General features: G+C 45.5%; 1 protein-coding gene across 1 annotated transcript in view; it reads left to right on the forward strand.

Annotated features, from left to right (window-relative positions):
- Window positions 1–14,548: 14,548 nt before the first annotated feature.
- Window positions 14,549–18,381, forward strand: part of ATP6AP2 (ATPase H+ transporting accessory protein 2) — a gene marked incomplete at both ends in the record, with an annotated part of 54,436 nt that continues 50,603 nt past the window's right edge. Inside the window, one exon of the mRNA XM_084258901.1 lies at window positions 14,549–14,668. Within this exon, the coding sequence (XP_084115027.1) occupies window positions 14,549–14,668 (120 nt within the window). The remainder of the gene's footprint in view (window positions 14,669–18,381) is intronic.

Raw genomic sequence — 18,381 nt, forward strand, 5'->3', positions numbered from 1 at the left:
AGCTCTGGACTCAGACGTCCCAGTACCTCCGGGCCATCCCTATGTGGATGTCCCACAGATGCTTAAACGAACCTGACAGGGCTGAACTCATTGCCTTTATCGAAGCCAAGTTCTACATTCCCCTTCTCAGCAAACAGCATCATCGTTTGTTGTCCCCCAAGCCAGCTCTCTGGGAGTCACCCAACCTCCCATCTCCTCCCTGACCCATCAACACTGGCCTGCCCTGGTGCAGACACCTCCTACCCAGAATTGGTCTCCCTGCCCCAGGCTTTACTGTCCCCTAGCAAGAAGACCTTGAATAACTCATCAAATCTCTCAGCCTGTTTCAGGATTTGTAAAATGGGTCGTTAATAATAGCACCTACTCTATAGAGTTGTTGTGAGGCTTAAAAGACATTGCACAATGCTTAGAAAAGTATATTGCACATAGTAAGTACTCAATGATTATTAGTGTTTTATAATTGTTTTTGTTATCTTTACCCTTCTAGTGACCCTCATCGATTTCCATCTTGTACTATGATCACTTATGTGCTATCTTGAAATGCCCGATTGGTCGGTCTGCAAGATTCCTGAAGGCAGTGTTTGATCTTATTCATTTACTTGCCTATGACCACTATCTCCTCCCACTACCCTCTGTCAGCCATTCCTCCCCTCAGATCTGGTAGCATTAGATTAGCTAAAAATTGGGAATTTTTCTAATAGTCAATTAAGGGGAAGTTGAGCTGGGGATTTATTTAATTTGGGTAGAGTAGGACATTTTGTGTGTATTTTCAAGATACTGCTAGTCATCCCAATGTAAGAACGGCTTCCAGGAACACTGCCACCACCCAGTGGGTTGACACCCCACGTGATAGAACATGAAGCTTCAGGCCCAGAAGCTGTATGTCAGTGTGAGAATGTCCTATGCTTCCCAGAGGCTTGTGGGTAGTGGAAGAGAAACAAGGTTTGAAAGAGCTGGATTTAGAAACTTGTCTGTAGAAAATTTTTGTAATCATCAGCCATGAAAAACTGCAAACAGGAATTTCATTTTTATTTATGCCTGGACAAAGGAAATTCTCTCCTGTCAGGATTATATTCAGCAATGTCGTGTATACAATTATGAATGCACCATCTATTTCTCTTTCCTTCTTCATGGAAGGTATGTGAAATAGGATTTGTCAGAATTCCTGGTTTCTAGGGCACACACCTAGAGCAGCACAACAAACGGTGAATGGGTCTGTCTGGGAAGGCACATGTTTTATCCACTCCAGTGAATTGGGCCACATCTTAGAGTATCTGATGCCTCTTGTTCTGATGAAGTCTGGCAGTTCCAGATGAAACGGCAGGCAAAATTGCCCCTGACACAGCAAAATACCCTAAAGAAACATATTTATCAATGAGTCAATTTTTATCCCATAAGAGTAATTCGATTACATAATTATGTATCCCAATACAATGTAGTGGCAATTTAAGAAAGCATTTTGAATTGCTCTTGTATGTCCTAATTTCAGATTAACTTTATATACTTTTTCAGAAATATTGATCAAGCCAAAAATCGATAGTGTGTGCAGCCAAAAACTGTAAGAGAAAAGTACTATAGAGGTGTATTAGGCAGTTACTAAAAATACCATGTTACATTGTCTGGATTTCATGAAGTTTAAGGATTTGTCAACTCTTTCAAAATCAGAATTTCTTATGATTTCTTGTCATACCTAATTTTATGCTTGTATCTTCTTTTGCTTAAAAAGGACCTCCCAGGGGCCTCCCTGGTGGCTGGCGCAAGGTGTTAAGCACCGCACTATGAAGAAATCGCAGCCTCTGCAGCACGAGTTCGATCCGGCCAGCCAGGGAGCAACCCACATGGCGAAGCAGGCCTCTCCTGTCTTGCCCGCTGCTCCCCTCAGCAGTGTATTTCAGTTAGTCTGCCTGTTCTGTTCCCCGCTCTGTCTCCGGTGAGTCCTCTCACCACCACCCCCCATCTCTGGCCTGTCCCCCAGCTATTGTATGCATAAATAAATCTTTTTTTTTAAAAGGACCTCCCAAAATGTTTAAGGTTCAGGCTACACAAAGCATGGATCCTCCTCTGGTTTCACCACAACACCCCCCTCACCACAGACACACACGTGTGTACCATCGCTGCTGGTACCCACCACACCCCACACACAGTTCCACAGCTGGGCATGCTGGGCCATATCTCTTGACAGGGGGAAGAAAGAGCCAAGGAAAAAAGGCTCCGGTTCTCTCATGTAATAGAGCTGGGACTTGGAAATCACAGAGGTGAAACGGTGGGGCAAATTCAATCAGCCGATTCCCGCTTTGGGGACTGAGGCACAGGAATGATGTTTGGCACAGAGACAGGGTGGGGGGAGGGAGACCCAGAGTAGGTTGCAGTTCTGCGTCTGACCACAAGATGGAGGTAAAAGAGTAGGCCCTCCATTCAGTCAAAAACTCATTAAGAGCTAATCAAGGTAAAGCGGGTTTTTCGTGTTTCTTGCCTGTGCCTTCTCCCCTTTGCCAAGCCTCAGTGCGCTTACTATTGTTCCTTTCTTTTTGGTTAAAGTCGTCACAAATCTGCGTTTTTGTTTGTTAATTCAACTGTAGCCCGCAGTTCGTCTTCTAGACAACTTTCCCTCCGTCTTGTGGTTAAGGATTATGTTCCTATTAACCATTATTAGAAGAATTTTCTGACTCAGAAATTTCAGGACGTAAAGCTATAGTCTTAGCTCAATAATTGCCTGATTATTTGCTGCTGTACTTGGAACTTTCATTACCTGGCTTCTGTTGTGTGTGCATTTCTCCTTAACCCCCAGTCGGGACCCTTGCAGAGTGCTATCTGAAACACCAACCCCCATTCCTGTCTGTCTGAGAGAGATATGGTTCCATCTAGTTTTACTGGGGCCCTGAGAAAGCTGAATTACTCCTATGCTAGCCATAAAAAAAAAACAGAGCAACTTGCTAAGAAAGACAATGAGAGAAAGAGTCAGCCTTCCTAGATGCAGGCCTCCATTTTCCGAGCTGCTACTGCCCACTAAGACCTCCCTTCCCAGCCAAATTCTGGCAGCTCTTATTTGGGCCAACACCACTGGCTCAGAACACGTCTCACAGAAAGCACAGCCAATGACCAGAGCTGGCCACCTCCTTGACCACTTCTGAGAGCTTTGCCATCGCTGAGGGCTCTTGATCTGAACACAGACATGACCTATCGGTGGGGGAGCTCGCTATCAGGCTATCGCCAGCCATTGCAGCATGAGTTCGATCTCTGGCCAGGGAGTTGGCCCACATGGCGCAGCTGACCTCTCCTGTCTTGCCCACTGCTCCCCTTAGCAGTGTATTTCAGTAGATCTGCTTGTTCTGCTCTCCACTCTGTCTCTGGTGAATCCTCTCACCCACCCCCTACACCTCTGGCCTACACCCCGATTCTTGTATGCACAAATAAATAAAATAAATCTTAAGAAAAGACTCAGCCCTCTCGCCCCACCTTTAGATGGCTATGAGGGTCACTCACCTTTCTTTTCTTTTTTTTAAAGATCTATTTATTTATGCATACAAGAACTGGGGTACAGGCCAGAGGTGCAGGGAGTGAGAGGATTCACCAGAGACAGAGTTGGGAACAGAACAGGCAGATTGACCAAAGTACACTGCTGAGGGGAGCAGCCAGAGAGTCAGGAGAGGTCTGCTGCGCCATGTGGGTGGCTCCCTAGCTGGGAATTGAACTCGTGCTGTAGTGGCTGCGTATAGCTTCATAGGTTGCGTCTTAACCCCTTGCGCCACCAGCGAGGCCCTCACCTTTCGACCTCTCCACAGTCATCTAAGACTTCCCAGAAGACTGCGCCACAGTTCACCTTCTCCCTCTGCCCACTCTGGCTTTCTCCCCTTCCTTTCCTTGGCAGCTGATCCCAAGAGCTCTCCTTAAACCTCCTGCACTAAACTCCATCTCAGAATCTGCTTCCTGGGGAGCCCAGCATGAGACAGTGACCCCACACAAGGTAAATGCCCTCTCTGAGCCGTGTTAGGAGGTTGTCCAAAAGCCATGGTGCTCTCTCATTAAGGCCACCAGTGTTCCCTTTTGTGCTCATGTCTCTGCAGCTGCCCACTGCAAGTCTCACCAGCTCTTAGCAACTAGAGCCACCAAAGAACCCAAAGTGTCAGAAGCCTGAGAACCCAATCACAAAGACGTGCTCACACACCAAAGTGGTCGACACCAGTGGCAGGCATGCTGTATTCCAGGATTACTGCTGTATTTGGTTTCAAACCCATATGTTGCTTAACTCTAAGGAATTTTTTCCCTACTCTATCCCTCCAAACTGAAGACAGGCCTAAGAGGAGTTTGTCCTCTCACATTGGCGGTTGTCTTATGTTTTCTCACTTCCTACAGGGCAGCCCTATGGAACAATAGATTCAGAAATAAAACAATAGAGGGCCTCCCTGGTGGCACCGCACTATGAAGCAATCCTTAGCCACTGCAGCATGAGTTCGATCCCCGGCCGGCCAGAGAGCAACCCACATGGCACAGCAGACCTCTCCTGTCTCGCCTGCTGCTCCCCTCAGCAGTGTATTTCAGTCAGTCTGTCTGTTCTGTTCCCCACTCTGTCTCTGGTGAGTCCTCTCACCCCCTGCACCTCTGGCCTGTACCCCAGCTCTTGTATGCATAAATAAATAAATCTGTTTTAAAAAAGAAGTAATACAGTAGAAATAAAATTCAAAGCACATTGGTCACCTTCAGTTTTCTATGAGCCACATACACTAAAGTAAAAAGAAATGGGCAAAATTGATTGAGATAATATACTTCTCAATATATCCAAAATATTTGCATTTCAACATGTAATCAATATGAAATAATGAATGAGATAAAGTCTTTCTTTTCATACTAAGTCTTTGAACTCTGCAGGCACATCTGACATAGTGTCTCAATTTGGACTAGTCACATTGCAAGTGGTCAGTAGCCTCTGTGGTGACCGTATTGGACAGCACAGACCCCACAGACCCAGAGAGGAAATTTCCTCTTTGCCCCTAGAGCAAAATAATGCAGATGAGAATTAGGGATTTATTTTTTTTTAACGGTTCACTTATTTATACATATAAGAACTGGGGTATAGGTCAGAGGTTCAGGGGGTGAGAGGATTCAGCAGAGACAGAGTGGGGAGCAGAACAGACAGACCGACTGAAATACACTGCTGAGGGGAGCAGCGGGCAAGACAGGAGAGGTCTGCTGTGCCATGGGGGTCACCTCCCTATCCGGCCGGGATTGAACTTGTGCTGCAGTGGCTGTGGACAGCTTCACAGTGCTGTGCTCAAATTGGGGATTTAGAAGTCAAGCACTTCCAGTTTTAGGGCTGATGAGTTTTAAACCTGTGCTCAGAGTTTCTTGCTGGCACTCACCTCTCATTTCTTCATAAATTAGGGATAATGCCATATCTGCCCTCTAATAAAGGTGTGAGACTTTAGCAAGATATTATCCCTAAAAGCACCTAACATGCCCACAGGTTATCCTAAAACAATGGTTTCCTTGCTGCCCACCCACCCTGCCAAGAACGCCGCCCCCCACCAGCAGCCATTAGCAACAGCAGCCAGGATGGGACTCAAAAAGATTTGCAGGCAATACCAAAGACATCTTTAATTCCAGCTGCATTTGTGTGCCTTGTGTAAAGTCTTGACCAATTTTCTAATCACAATCAGGAAAGGAAGCGTTTGCAAAGAGGTATAATGCTACGTGTTCCTTTAGAATGTAAAACGTTTAATTAGATGCCAAGGATTGAAAATCTTGATTCAGATTCCGAAATGGCTAATAAGGTTTTATTGTTGCTATTACTTAGGGTTTTTATAGAACTTTAGGCTGGCGGAGTGCTTTTCAATCACTTGAGAGAATCTAAGTTTGTTAACAGCAAGATGAAAAGACGTTCTATTCATCAGGAGAGACAACATACATAATATTTTAAGTATTTAAGAATTATGACCCTGCTGTGAGGACTACTGAAATTACTTCTACGTGGATGCCAGAGATTCTTGTTATAGGCACAGGACATTAATGCAGATACCAATGTTATTACCCTGCTGAGTCTGCAAGGGTGAACTTTTGCAAGTTGGGAAATAAGGAAGTTTCTAAAACAAACATTAGCTGGCTCTAGTTACACATATGGAGCTTTTTGCCCACACGTGATTTTTGAACATTTTTCTAAAGGAGCTCTTAAGGTTTTATGGATGATCATATAAAATCATACATAGTTCCAATACGGCATAATTTATGACTGCTCTGGGTTATCGAAATTTCCCAGGATTCTACTTTTGGGGCTGCTGCAGTTGGAGACAAATTTTCACTGCTTCTTCTATAAATATTACCAGCGGAGCAGCACTGGCTAGAAATCATGTGAGAAATGGATTTCCCTTCCCATGTGTACCAAAGGCCCTTTCAGGCCCTCTAGCCTTTTTGGATATAACAGTTAGCTTCTGCCACAACAATGCTGCCTAACAAATGACTCAAAGCTCAGTGGCATAAAACAGGTACTTATGCACCCGACAGTTGGCAAGATGGCTCTACTGATCTCAACTGAACTTGCTCATAGCTGATTGGTGGCTGAGCTAGGCTGGTCTTGGCTCCATTCTGCGCCACATGTCTCTCATGGTCCAGCATGCTAGCCTGGGGATATTATCCCGAGATGGCAGATGCCCAAGAGAGAGCGAGCTCCAATACAGGAGGCATTCCAAGCCTCAGTGGCACACCAGCTAGCTGCCCATTGGTCAAAGCAAGTCGAGTGGCTAAGCCTGGCCCCTACCAATGGGGTAGCTCAACCCAGTCGCTGTGGGAAGGCACTGCGAAGTCACATGGCCAAGAGCACAGATGAAAGGAGAGACAAGAATTTGGCCATCTGTGTGAGCTTGCACAGGTGAGAATAGATTAAAGTAATTCTCTTGAAACAGAAGGCCAAAACAAAACATGTCAGTCATGTTTGCCTCCATTTTGACAGAGGAAAAGGTTTTCAACTGGCAACACCAAGCTAATGCCAACCCACTTCCCATCCCCACTTCTTGGAACAGCTTTTAGGTCAAAGATTGTGGGAAATTTTTTGACTAAACTCTCATGGGCAATTTTGACAGAGTGTGAAGCAAGAATGCTTTTCAAGTGGAGAGTAGCCCACAGCACTCTCCTGCCTGTCTACTTACAGTAACCTCCCCATAAGGCCCTAAGCACTGTGGAGAATTCTGCCTCAGAAAGCAGAAGGACAGGAGTTACAGGCCCCTGCCTTGACCAGGTTTGGGTGGTTGCCACACACTGAGGAGAAACTCTGCTCTCTGCCATTAGGCCGAGCATCAGCTGGCCCTGTGCCAGGCTAGTATTCTTGCCCATCTGTCAGGGTGGCACCTGGCCCTCTTCTAGAAGCAGATGGTTTCAATTGATCTTTCCTTGCCAGTCTTTCCTGCATTAACACTCCAAACCTGTCTGCTTCATCCTGGAACTTAATGGAATACTCACATGTTCTAGTTTCCTGTATCTTTTCCCTGGTAACCAAACCAAATTCTTTCTTTTTCACTTTTTCTTTTTCGTTCTTTTTTTTTTTTTTGAGGTTTTTACTTTTCTTCAATAGTAGGATTATAAATGGATTTGTATATACAGAGGGAAAAATCAATAGCCTGTATTTTCTAGGACAAAATGTAACCTCACAGCAAAGCACTGACAATTATTTAAAAAATCATTTGCTTTTCCATTTCACTGCTCTTGACATATATAGCTCACCTCACATTCCTGGCCAAAATCAACTTTGGCCTAACAGAACCTCTCAAAGTGAGACAAAATATGAAAGACTGTACCTTCCACACCTTCAGCCTCAGAGTGACAATTTGGTGGCCCAGGGACAATATGGAATTAGAAGATTTTTTTGTTTGCTTTATTCATTTTCTAAAATTTCCTTTTTTCCCCAACACCCCCTTAAAATCCCTTTGACCCTTTCTCCCGCCCCCTTCCTCTTTCCCTCAGAAACCTCACTTCATTTATTAATGACCACCAGTTTTTGTAAGTATTTTACCTTGTTCAAGTGTCCTATGTAAATATACATAGGACTATGTAAAAAATATTGGACTATGGGGGCCTACCCGGTGGCACAGCGGTTGAGCGCTGGGTTGCGAAGCTGCCCGCAGCCTCTGCAGCACCGGTTCGATCCCTGGCTGCTCCCCAGCCACCGAAGGAGGGTCCCACATGGCGTGCAGACCTCTCCTGCCGCCCGCTGCTCCCCTCAGCAGTGTACTTCGGTCCTTCTGCCTGCTCTGCTCCCTGCTCTGGCTCTGGTGAATTCTCTCACCCTCCCGTGCTTCTGACTGTACCCAGTGCATGTATAAATAAATAAATAAATAAATCTTTAAAAAAATATATTGGGCTATGTAAATGTCTGATATTTCTCTTTGGTATCCTTGACTTGCTTTACTACCCATAATTCCATTTGGCTGAAATGGCAACATTTTGTCTTTCCTTATGACCTAAAGGTATTGCACATCTTCATAAGCCATCTTGTGTGGATGAGCACTTACGTTGCTTCATGCCCCAGCTATTGTAAATAGTACTGCAGGAAACATTGTAGAGCATATAGTTTTTTTTAAGTTAATGGTTTCACGTTCTTTGCATAGATAACCAGGAGTAGGATTGCTGGGTCATATGGTATTTCCATTTTTAGTTTTTTAAGGTCAATCCCGATGGTTTCCCAAAATGGTTGCATCAGTTTCCATTCCCCCCAACAGTATAATAGGGTTCTTGTTTCTCCACATCCTCTCCAGCACTTATTGTTGGGGTTACTTTAATATGTGCCTATTATGCCAGCAAGGTACAGGGCAGGAGACGGGTAAAGGAGAGTCCTGGAGCCCTCAGTGGCTTTTTCAGACTTTTAATGTTCTTTCTACACCAATTTTTGTGGGCAAGCCCACAGGCTAGCAAGGCAGGAGGCCGGGGTCCTGCAGGCTGGCAGGCCCCCCGGCCCCCAGCAAATCTTTACTCTCTTTGGGCTCTCTCTGGTGTAGTCTCGTGGTCTCTTTCTCTGTAGCCATTCTGCTGCCCTCACTCTGCCACTCCATCCTCTGTGACACCGCCTTTATATGCTCAGTCTCCAGACTCAGGTGTGCCCACTTACACATCCCCGCACCATACTCCAGGTGTCCACCCGCAGGCATGTGTACCCCAAGCCCACACTCCCAAGCGCCTCCTGCATTCAAGGCCACAGGTGATAGCCACAAAGGCCAAATGCACAAAAGCCTGAGCAATCTTCATTTACACAACAGTGCCATTCTCATGGGTGGAAGATATCTCAATGTGGTTTTAGCCTTCATCTCTTTATTAAAAATAATGATGAACACTTTTCCATGTATTTTTGGCCTTCTGGATACCCTCTGATAAATTATCTGTTCAGATTTGCACCCATATATTAACTGGGTGGTTTGTTTTTTCTTATTAAATTGTATACCTTTTATTATATATCTTGTATATTAACCCCTTGTGGCTATGTAATTTTCTCTCATTCAGTGGGATTCTTTTTAATCAATTTATATTTTCTTTTATTGTATAAAAGTTTTTTTTAATTTGAGGTAATCCAAGTTGTTTATTTTTGCTTTTTTTCCCTTGCCAGAGGGGTCAAGTCTCAAAAGACACCTGCCACTGCTGTCAAAGAATATCACCAATGTACGTATTTTATTGCTGCAGGTTTTATATCTAAAAATTTAATACATTTGGAATTTATTTTTATGTATGGAGTTAGAGAGTGATTCAATTTCAGTCTTGTACATATGGCCATCTAGTTTTCCCAGCACCATTTGTTAAAGAGACTCTCCCCACTGTATAGTCATAGCAGCTTTATCATGAATTAGATGTTGACATGCTTTGTACATAGAATTATTTCTGGACTTACAATTCTAGTGATTAATTCCATTGATCCATGTGTCTATTTTATGCCAAGACCATATTGTTTTCATTACTGTTGCTTTATAGTATAGTTTAAAGTCAGGCAATATGATGCCTCCATTTCCTTTTTCTCAGGATTGCTTTTGCTATTTGAGGTCTTTTATGGTGCCAGATAAATTTCATTATTTTTTGCTCAATATTCTTGAAGAATATTGTTAGTATTTCAATGGGGATTGCACTAAATTTATATATCACTTTAGGTAGAATAGTCATTTTATTACATTGATTCTCCCCATCCATGAGCATGGAATGTCTTCCCATCTCCTTATTTACAATCTAAATCTTGTAATAAATTCTTATAATTCTCATAGTATTGATCCTTTGCCTCCTTTGGGTAGGTTTATTCCAAGATATTTGATTCTTTTTAAAGTGATTGTGAAAGGAATTTTTTTCTTAACTTCTTTTCCTTTTCTTCTCATTCACTGTTTGTATATAAAAATGCAGTGGATTTTTATGTGGGGATTTTGTAACCTGTCAGTTTGCTACATTCATTTATTGATTCTAACAGTATTTTGGTGGCATCTTTGGTGGGTTTGGTGGGTTTTCAATATATAAGACCATATTGTCTATGAATATTCACTTCTTTTATGACTGTACTTACCCTACAGACTTCTTTTAAAAAAAAAAGATTTATTTTTATTTAGTTATGCATACAAGAACTGGGGTACAGGCTAGAGGTGTGGGGGGCAGTGAGAGGATTCACCAGAGACAGAGTGGGGAGCAGAACAGGTGATCTACTGAAATACACTGCTGAGGGGAGCAGCGGGCAAAGCAGGAGAGGTCTACTGTGCCATGTGGGCCAGCTCCCTGGTTGGGGATCGAACTCATGCTGCAGTGTCTGGTGACAGCTTGATAGGGCTGAGACTTTACCCCTGAGCCACCAGGGAGGCCCCTGATTAAGACTTCTTTCAGTGTTTTTTTTTTTTTTTTTTTTTGCTTCAGCGTTTGTAATATAGTCTTCTGTCTCTTCATTTTTAGTTCTTCTGGGGTGTAATAGGGTGTAGCAGCAGGAAGGGCACAGAGCAGGTTTTCTCTGACCTGAGCAGATGGGGTAAAGGAGGGAGTCCTGGAGCCCTCAGTGGCTTTTGCAGGCTTTTATTGGGATTTACCAGGTATATGGCAGGCAGGGCCTCCCAGGCCCCAGCACGTCTTCACTCTCTCTCTGGGCTCTCTGACATCCTCTTGTAGCCTTTGCTTTTCCTCTCTTTCACTCTGTTCTCTTTCGCTCTCTTCTGTCTGTTCTCTCTCTCTTGGCATCCCTGTGACGCTACCCTTATAAGCCCAGTCTCAGCCCAGGTGAATCCCATCTACATAGGCCCACACCCTACTCCAGGTGCCCGCAATCAGGCATATTCAGGACCACAAGGATCCATCATCTATCCTGATGGCGGGAGAACCGAAAAGCCTTTTTTTTTTTTTTTTTTTTTTTGTGGGACCCTCGCTGGCGGCCTGGGAACCAACCGGCGCTGCAGAGGCTGCGGGTAGCCTCGCAGCCCAGCACTCAACCGCTGCACCACCAGGGGAGGCCCTGATACCTTTTATTTACCCTACAAGGGATAAACTCTCAGACAGCTGCCTTTGGACCTATTTAGATTGCTGGTTAGTGGGGCACTGCGTAGCAGCAGGAAGGGCCAGAGCAGGATCTCTATGATCTGAGCAGACAGGGTAAGGAGGAGTCCTGGAGCCCTCAGTGGCTTTTCAGGCTTTATTGGGATTTTACTGGGTACACAGCAGGCAGGGGTGCTGGGGGGGCTGGCAGGCCTCCCAGCTCCCAGCAAGTCTTCACTCTTTCTGGGCTCACTGGCCTTCTCTCGTGGTCTCTGCTTCTCTTTCTGTCTGCTGGCGTCCCCGTGATGCCGCCCTTATAAGCCCAGCCTCTCAGCCCAGGTGTACCCACCTATGCATGCCCACACCCTACTCCAGGTGTCCGCCATCAGGCATGCATTTACTCTAATGGCAGGAGGGCGGAAAAGCCTGACACCTCACTTACCCTACACGCTGGTACCAGCACGGGGTAATAGGTAGAAAGGAATAGGCCAGTAGGGCACTGAAAGGTCATCTCCACTGAGCTTCAAGGACTCAAGGTTTCCATTGTGGGGCAGGTGCCAGAGTGGTGTGGTGAGGAGCCGCAGTGATCCCCTCCCCTAAGCTGACTCCTCAGCCTAAATACCTCTTATGGTCTCATGCCATCCTCAACCTCCAAGTTGTGGTTGAGCATTAGGTGTAGCTCTGGGTATGGATTGGTGTTGCCATAAGTCCACAGCTGGAAGTTCATCTCTTTTCTTTTCCAGTACAGATACTTACCCTGGGGTGCTTGCTCCCATGGTTAAGATCCAGGTGCTTGAACTCTGGTTAGTGAGAGCATTCAGTTGTTGTCTCAGTTTGGGCCCTAGTGAGGGTGAGGCAGGTGTTTCAAATATCACAGACTCAGTCTGCAAATAATAGCCTCGCCTATGAGGAAACACAGGTGATCCTACCTGGCTCTCCCCACCAGCTCGGGCTCCAGCTGTTCTGTATTGGGAGCTTCAGGCTCGAGCCGGTAATCACCACTCTGCACCCCTACTCCCATAGTTCTCCAATATGCACCCTCTACCCTAGACATCAACTCTGTGCACCCCCTTATCCAACACAGTGCCAGGTCTCATTGCCTCTGGCGTGACTATGTGCCACTGAGTCAATAACTGTAGAGGCTCTCCCTACAGTCGCCCCCCCCCTTCTCCTCATGAGGTGCAGTGCCCCAGTATCACTGCAAACACAGTTCAGTTTCAGCGTTTTCTACCCCTGCCCAGCAGATCATTGCTCCTAACGCATGCTGTACTCACAGTTTATCTTTCCGGGTAAAAGTTTTTGTTCCGCTACAATTTAGACGTAGAAATATGAAGGAGGCTAACCCCGTCTTCATTCTGCCACCAGGTTGCCAGACTCTCAAAAGTTGTTTTGTTTTTAAAGGAAAGGAATGAGTTCCCGCAGCTAGATGTTACAGATACTCTGTAAGGTAAGGTAAAAGGTATCAGGCTTTTCTGCCCTTCCGCCATCAGGATAGATGATGGATCCTTGTCCTGAATGCATGCCTGATGGCGGGCACCTGGAATAGGGTGTGGGCATAGGTAGATGGGATTCACCTGGGCTAAGACTGGGCTTTTAAGGGCGGCGTCAGCGGGACACTAGCAGCAGCAGCAGAAGCAAAGAAGGAGAAGCAGCAGCAGTAGAAGCCGAAGCCGAAGCCGAAAGAGAAGCCGAAAGAGAAGCCGAAAGAGAAGCCGAAAGAGAAGCCGAGAAGCAGCAGAACAAACGCTAGAGAGCCCAGATAGAGTGAAGACTTGCTGGGGGCTGGGAGGACTGCCAGCCTCCCGGCCCCCCAGCACCCCTGCCTGCCATGTACCTGCTGAACCCCAATAAAAAACCTGCAAAACTACTGAGCACTCTGACTCCTCCTTTACCCGATCTGCATGGGATCCTAGAAAACCTGCACTGTGTCCTGTCCTGCCCTTTACATACTCCAAAGGCAAGACTGCACCTCAACCTTGAGGCTCTTGCCTGGGAGGGGACAAGGGGCCTGGTGATCTAGCCCGAGGATAGCAGGGTTCCCCTGGTGCTCTGGCCTGCTGACCTCTGCCCCCTTCCCATGGAGGTTCAGCTCTAACCAATGAGGCAGCCCAGGAACACCCAGCAATGTATAAATCACAGACTTGTTTGGGTGTTTCTTCTGCAGTGTGTCTGAGATGTTACCTTTTGGGTAAATAAAAAGGGGAGGAAGACCTAAAAAAAAATACTTCAAAAAACAATTTTCTAGTAGCCCCTTTTTTAAGAAAAAAAAAAGTGAAATTCCAATATATTTTATATAACCCAATATTTCAAAATATTGTCATTTCAACATTAATTCATATGAATAGTAATAAGCAGGATTTTTACATTTTATTTTGCTGTACTGAGTCTTGAAACCCAGTGGATCTGTCATACTTCCAGTACATGCCAATTCAGGATAACCACATTGGAGGAACTACATAGCACATGTAGCTAGTGATCATCATACTGGACCATGTAGGCCAACTCTATTTCCAAAGGACTTTAGGAAATAGTTCACAGAAGTTGCTTCTCAGAAAGAGAACTAAGGGGCACTTGGAGAGACCTGAGGGGTAGAGATGGCAGCCTTACTTCTAACCATAAACCCTTTTGTATTGTTTGAATCATGTACCAAGTATATGGGTTTTCCATTTTTTTTTAAAGTATACCCTGATATTTTTTGAGTGGTGACACTTAGTGTTGGCAAACAAAGGGGGGAAAGGCACACACCCCCACTATTGGTGGGGCTGGACGCCCACAGCACTGTTCTTGGCGGGAATTGGTGCCACTCTACTGTATTAGTCAGGATTCTTCAGAGAAACAAAACCAATAGGAAAAAAATTTTCTATTTAAATATTCATTTGAATTACATTTAAAAGTGTTTTAGCAACACTGTGCTAATTGCTTTTAATCTTCATAATAACCTCAAGGTAGGAAATGTTGTAGACTCCTTTTTTATAGCATGGAAACTAAGAGTCTGAAAGGTTAAGAAACTAGCCAGCTAGTAAGAGTGGGAACTTGAGATTGAACTGATTCTGTCTGGCTTCAAAGCTAGCAGATAAAGATAGGGAGAATGGACCCAGATGGTCCAATAAAAGAGATTTATTATGAGGAATTGGCTCTTGTGATCCTGAAGGCTGAGAAATCCCACGATCTGCTGTTTTACAAGCTGGAGGCCCAGGAGAGCGGTTGCGTAAGTCCCACTCCAAGAGCAGAAAGCCGATGTTCCAGCTCAAGTGTCAGGCAGAGAGAGCAAATTCTCCCTTCCTTTACTTTTTTCTTCTGTTCAGGCCCTCAGCCACCCACATTGGGGGTAGCGGAGGTAATCTGCAGCACTCAGCCGGCTGCTTCAAGTTTTATCTCGTTGAAAACACCCTCGCAGACACACCCTGAAATAGTACTTAACCAAATATCTAGGTTCCCCATGGCCCGGTCAAGTTAATATATAAAATTAACGATCACATCTACTTCTAGGAATATATCTGAAAGAAGTGACTGGACAAAAAGACCACTGTGTTATGGACAAGGAAATTCATCTCGGCATCTTAGTTCTTAATGGAAAATGGAAAACGTCCTAACTGTTGTAAACAGATGTGCAGTGAAACTGCACCCTCTGGAGGGGGTGGTTTCGAAAGACAGGCCAGAAGAGGAAATAACAAATAGTCAAAATTGCCCTTGAAAATAACTCAAATGGCAATGTATGGGAAGCGCAGCACTAAATTCCACACAGCAAGGTCACTGCTTCTCAGGGTTAGCCCCTGATGCAGAAGCTCATTTGCATGGAGGGGACATAGCGTGAGAAAACTATGCACCCTGGGCTGGTATCACCAGGCGCAAGATCAGAGACACATTTGAAATGAAGGCAACTGAAGAAATAGAGGATGTGTGGCTTCCATCTCCTGCTCATTCCTGACTAAACTGGTGGGCAGAATCACTCCTATTATTTAAATTGCTTTCTCTTGCTCTGCGAAGGGTGTATGATTCAATCAGCAGACTTTAAAGTATGGAAAGGTGTGGCCCCAAATGTCGTTTTTTATCTCTAGGAATCAGGATAACAAATTATTTTTTTCTCTTTTGTCTTCTTCGTGGGTGTGCGTGCACATGAGCACGCATGCACAAACTGATCTTTTATATTTTTCTCCATTGGACAGCCTGAAGGTGAATTTTGTATTACTTCAGTAATATAAAAATAATAATTTTTAAGCCAGTGCTAGCCCACTGTGAGGTGACCAACCCAGGCCAGAAGAGCTGCAGCCACCCACCTCCCTGCCCGGACCTTGCAGCTGTAGGAAATGGTGCATTGTCTTAGCCATCACACTCAGACTGGGGAGGCATCAGAGGTGGTGCTGGCACTGACAAAAGACCACTGTCCTGCTGGGGCCCCCTGAGGTCTGTAACTCCTCCAAACAGCTCCCCTGCCCTGACTCCCTGCCACTACCCCCTGGGGCTCAAAAAAATTAGAAATGTCTCCCGCAGAGATGACTCTGCACGCCCCCCTTTCAAGGCTGTGTTGGGGCTTCTGCGGCCACCCCAGAGATTGTCACGCCACGCTCTGAGTAGCACCGCTGAACCACCAGCCTGGGCGCAGCAGGAGCAGCTACCCCAAACGCAAGACACGTTTCAAAGAAACAAGCCCAGCCTGGCAGCGCTCAGTTAGGCGCAGAGTTGGAGCATGAAACCATCCCTTGCAGCAACTTGCTGTCATTTCCCATCAGCAAGCTCCAGCCTCCCAACACACTAATGAGAATCACCCCCATGTCGTGGCAGCTCACCCCATAACAGGGCTGTACAGTCAGTCTCTCATTCAATTCGCATAACAGGGCCTCCCTTGGTGGCACAGGCGGTTGAGTACCGCACTGTGAAGCTGCCTGCAGCCTCTGCAGCGCGGGTTCCATCCTGGCCGGCCGACGAGGGTCCCACATGGCGCAGCAGACCTCTCCTGTCTGGTCTGCTGCTCCCCTCAGCAGTGTATTTCGTCAGTCTGCCTGTTCTGCTCCCCACTCTGTCTCTGGTGAATCCTCTCACCCTCCCACGCCTCTGGCCTGTACCCTGGTTCTTGTATAAATAAATAAATAAATCTTTATAAAAAACTCACATAACAAGCCTCCAGGAAGGCGTTGCCACAACTACTTCACAGATGAAGGAAACCAAGCAGGGGAGACAAATTAACTGGCCTAACTGTTGGGGTTGGGTTCCCTGGGAAAGAGACTCTGAGGCAGAGACGAACCTGCGGGACGTTTATTAAGTACCTGGGAGAGAAGAAGGAAGCAGGAGAGAGAGGCAGAGAGGAAAGTCAGCTGTGATGCGGGCCCAGTGACAGCCTGGACCTCCCCCAGCAGAAGCTCTGGAGCCAGAATTGTCTGGAGTTACGCCAAGATGGCCCGAAGTCAGCAGCCATCAGTCAATGGATGGCACCACCCCAGGAGGCCGCGACCTCAGCAAGGCACTCTCCGAAGCCAAAGCAAAGCCTGAAGGGACAGAGAGCTAAGGGCAGCTTGCCAATAGAGCGGCCTGATAGCAGCCGTGGCAACGCCTCCTTCCTTGAGGGGAACCTGGCCCATGGATATCACTGTGTCCACTACACCCAGGTCACCCTGCTAGCGAGTGATGGAGTCACTGGTGAAAATAAGCATTTGGGGGTGGGGAATCTTCTCTCGCAGACCCTTTAGAAAAGAGTGAGTCACTGACCCTCCCCATCACCACCTTCAGCCCCATCACATCCTTTAGCATTTTTTTAATCTCTTGTCTTTTTTATTTTTTAAATTCTTTTAAATTAATTTTTTTACACCATTGTTCATTTTTAAACAATATTTGCTGGTCCAACCACTATGGAGAGCTGTGTGGACATTTCTGGACCTACTAAACATAGAGCTTCCATATGATCCAGCAATTCCACTCCTAGGTATTTACCCAAAGGACACAGAAACATCAATTCCAAAGAGCACCTGCACCCCTATGTTTATAGCAGCACTGTTTACAATAGCTAAGCTTTGGAAACAGCCCAAATGCCCAAAAATAGATGACTGGATCAAGAAGATGTGGTCCATATACACCATGGAATATTACTCAGCATTCAAAAAAGATAAACACATGCAATTTGCAGCAACATGGATGGCGCTGGAAGGGATCATGCTCAGCGAAATAAGCCAGAAAGAAAAAGAAAAATACCAGATGGTCTCACTCATAGCAGGAATCTAGAAAACTTAAATAAGGGACCAGGAAAATGAATAACTATAAGAAAGTAAAAATCAAAATCAACAAACAACTATGAACCAGAGACACTCTATGGGGGGTGAGGTGCGGGGAAGGGAGGGATTTGGGTCAAAATAAGGGGGTTGCAATTGTATGGGGAATATAAAAATAAAATTTATTTAAAAAAAAACAATATTTGCTCCCCCCCACCCCCTCAGGTGTAGAACCCACAGAGTTTCCTTCCCCAATGCACCCGTGCACCATCACCTCAGTCCCCTGTGCTCCTCCCTCCCTCCCTCTGATCCCTCTCCCTCCTCCTCCCCTGCAGGATGTCTCTGGTTTATCATTGTACCCCTATGTTTATTGCAGGACTATTTACAATAGGTAAAACCTGGAAACAACGCAAATGCCCCAAAATAGATAACTGGATCAAGAAGATGTGGTACATATACACCATAGAATATTACTCAGCAATCAAAAAAGATAAACTCATGGCATTCGTAGCAACGTGGATGGAGCTAGAAGAAATTATGCTCGGTGAAATAAGCCAGAAGGAAAAAGAAAAATATCAGATGGTTTCACTTATAGCAAGAAATATAGGGGAACCAAATAAGACAGCAGTGTAAAAAAAAAAAATAACAGTACAAGACACGGCAAAGCAGAAACAGACAATTATAAATCCTTTAGCATTTTTAAGATGGGCAGTAATTGCCA

This window comes from Talpa europaea (genome assembly GCF_964194135.1).
Source record: "Talpa europaea genome assembly, chromosome: X".
Taxonomy (NCBI): Eukaryota; Metazoa; Chordata; class Mammalia; order Eulipotyphla; family Talpidae; genus Talpa; species Talpa europaea.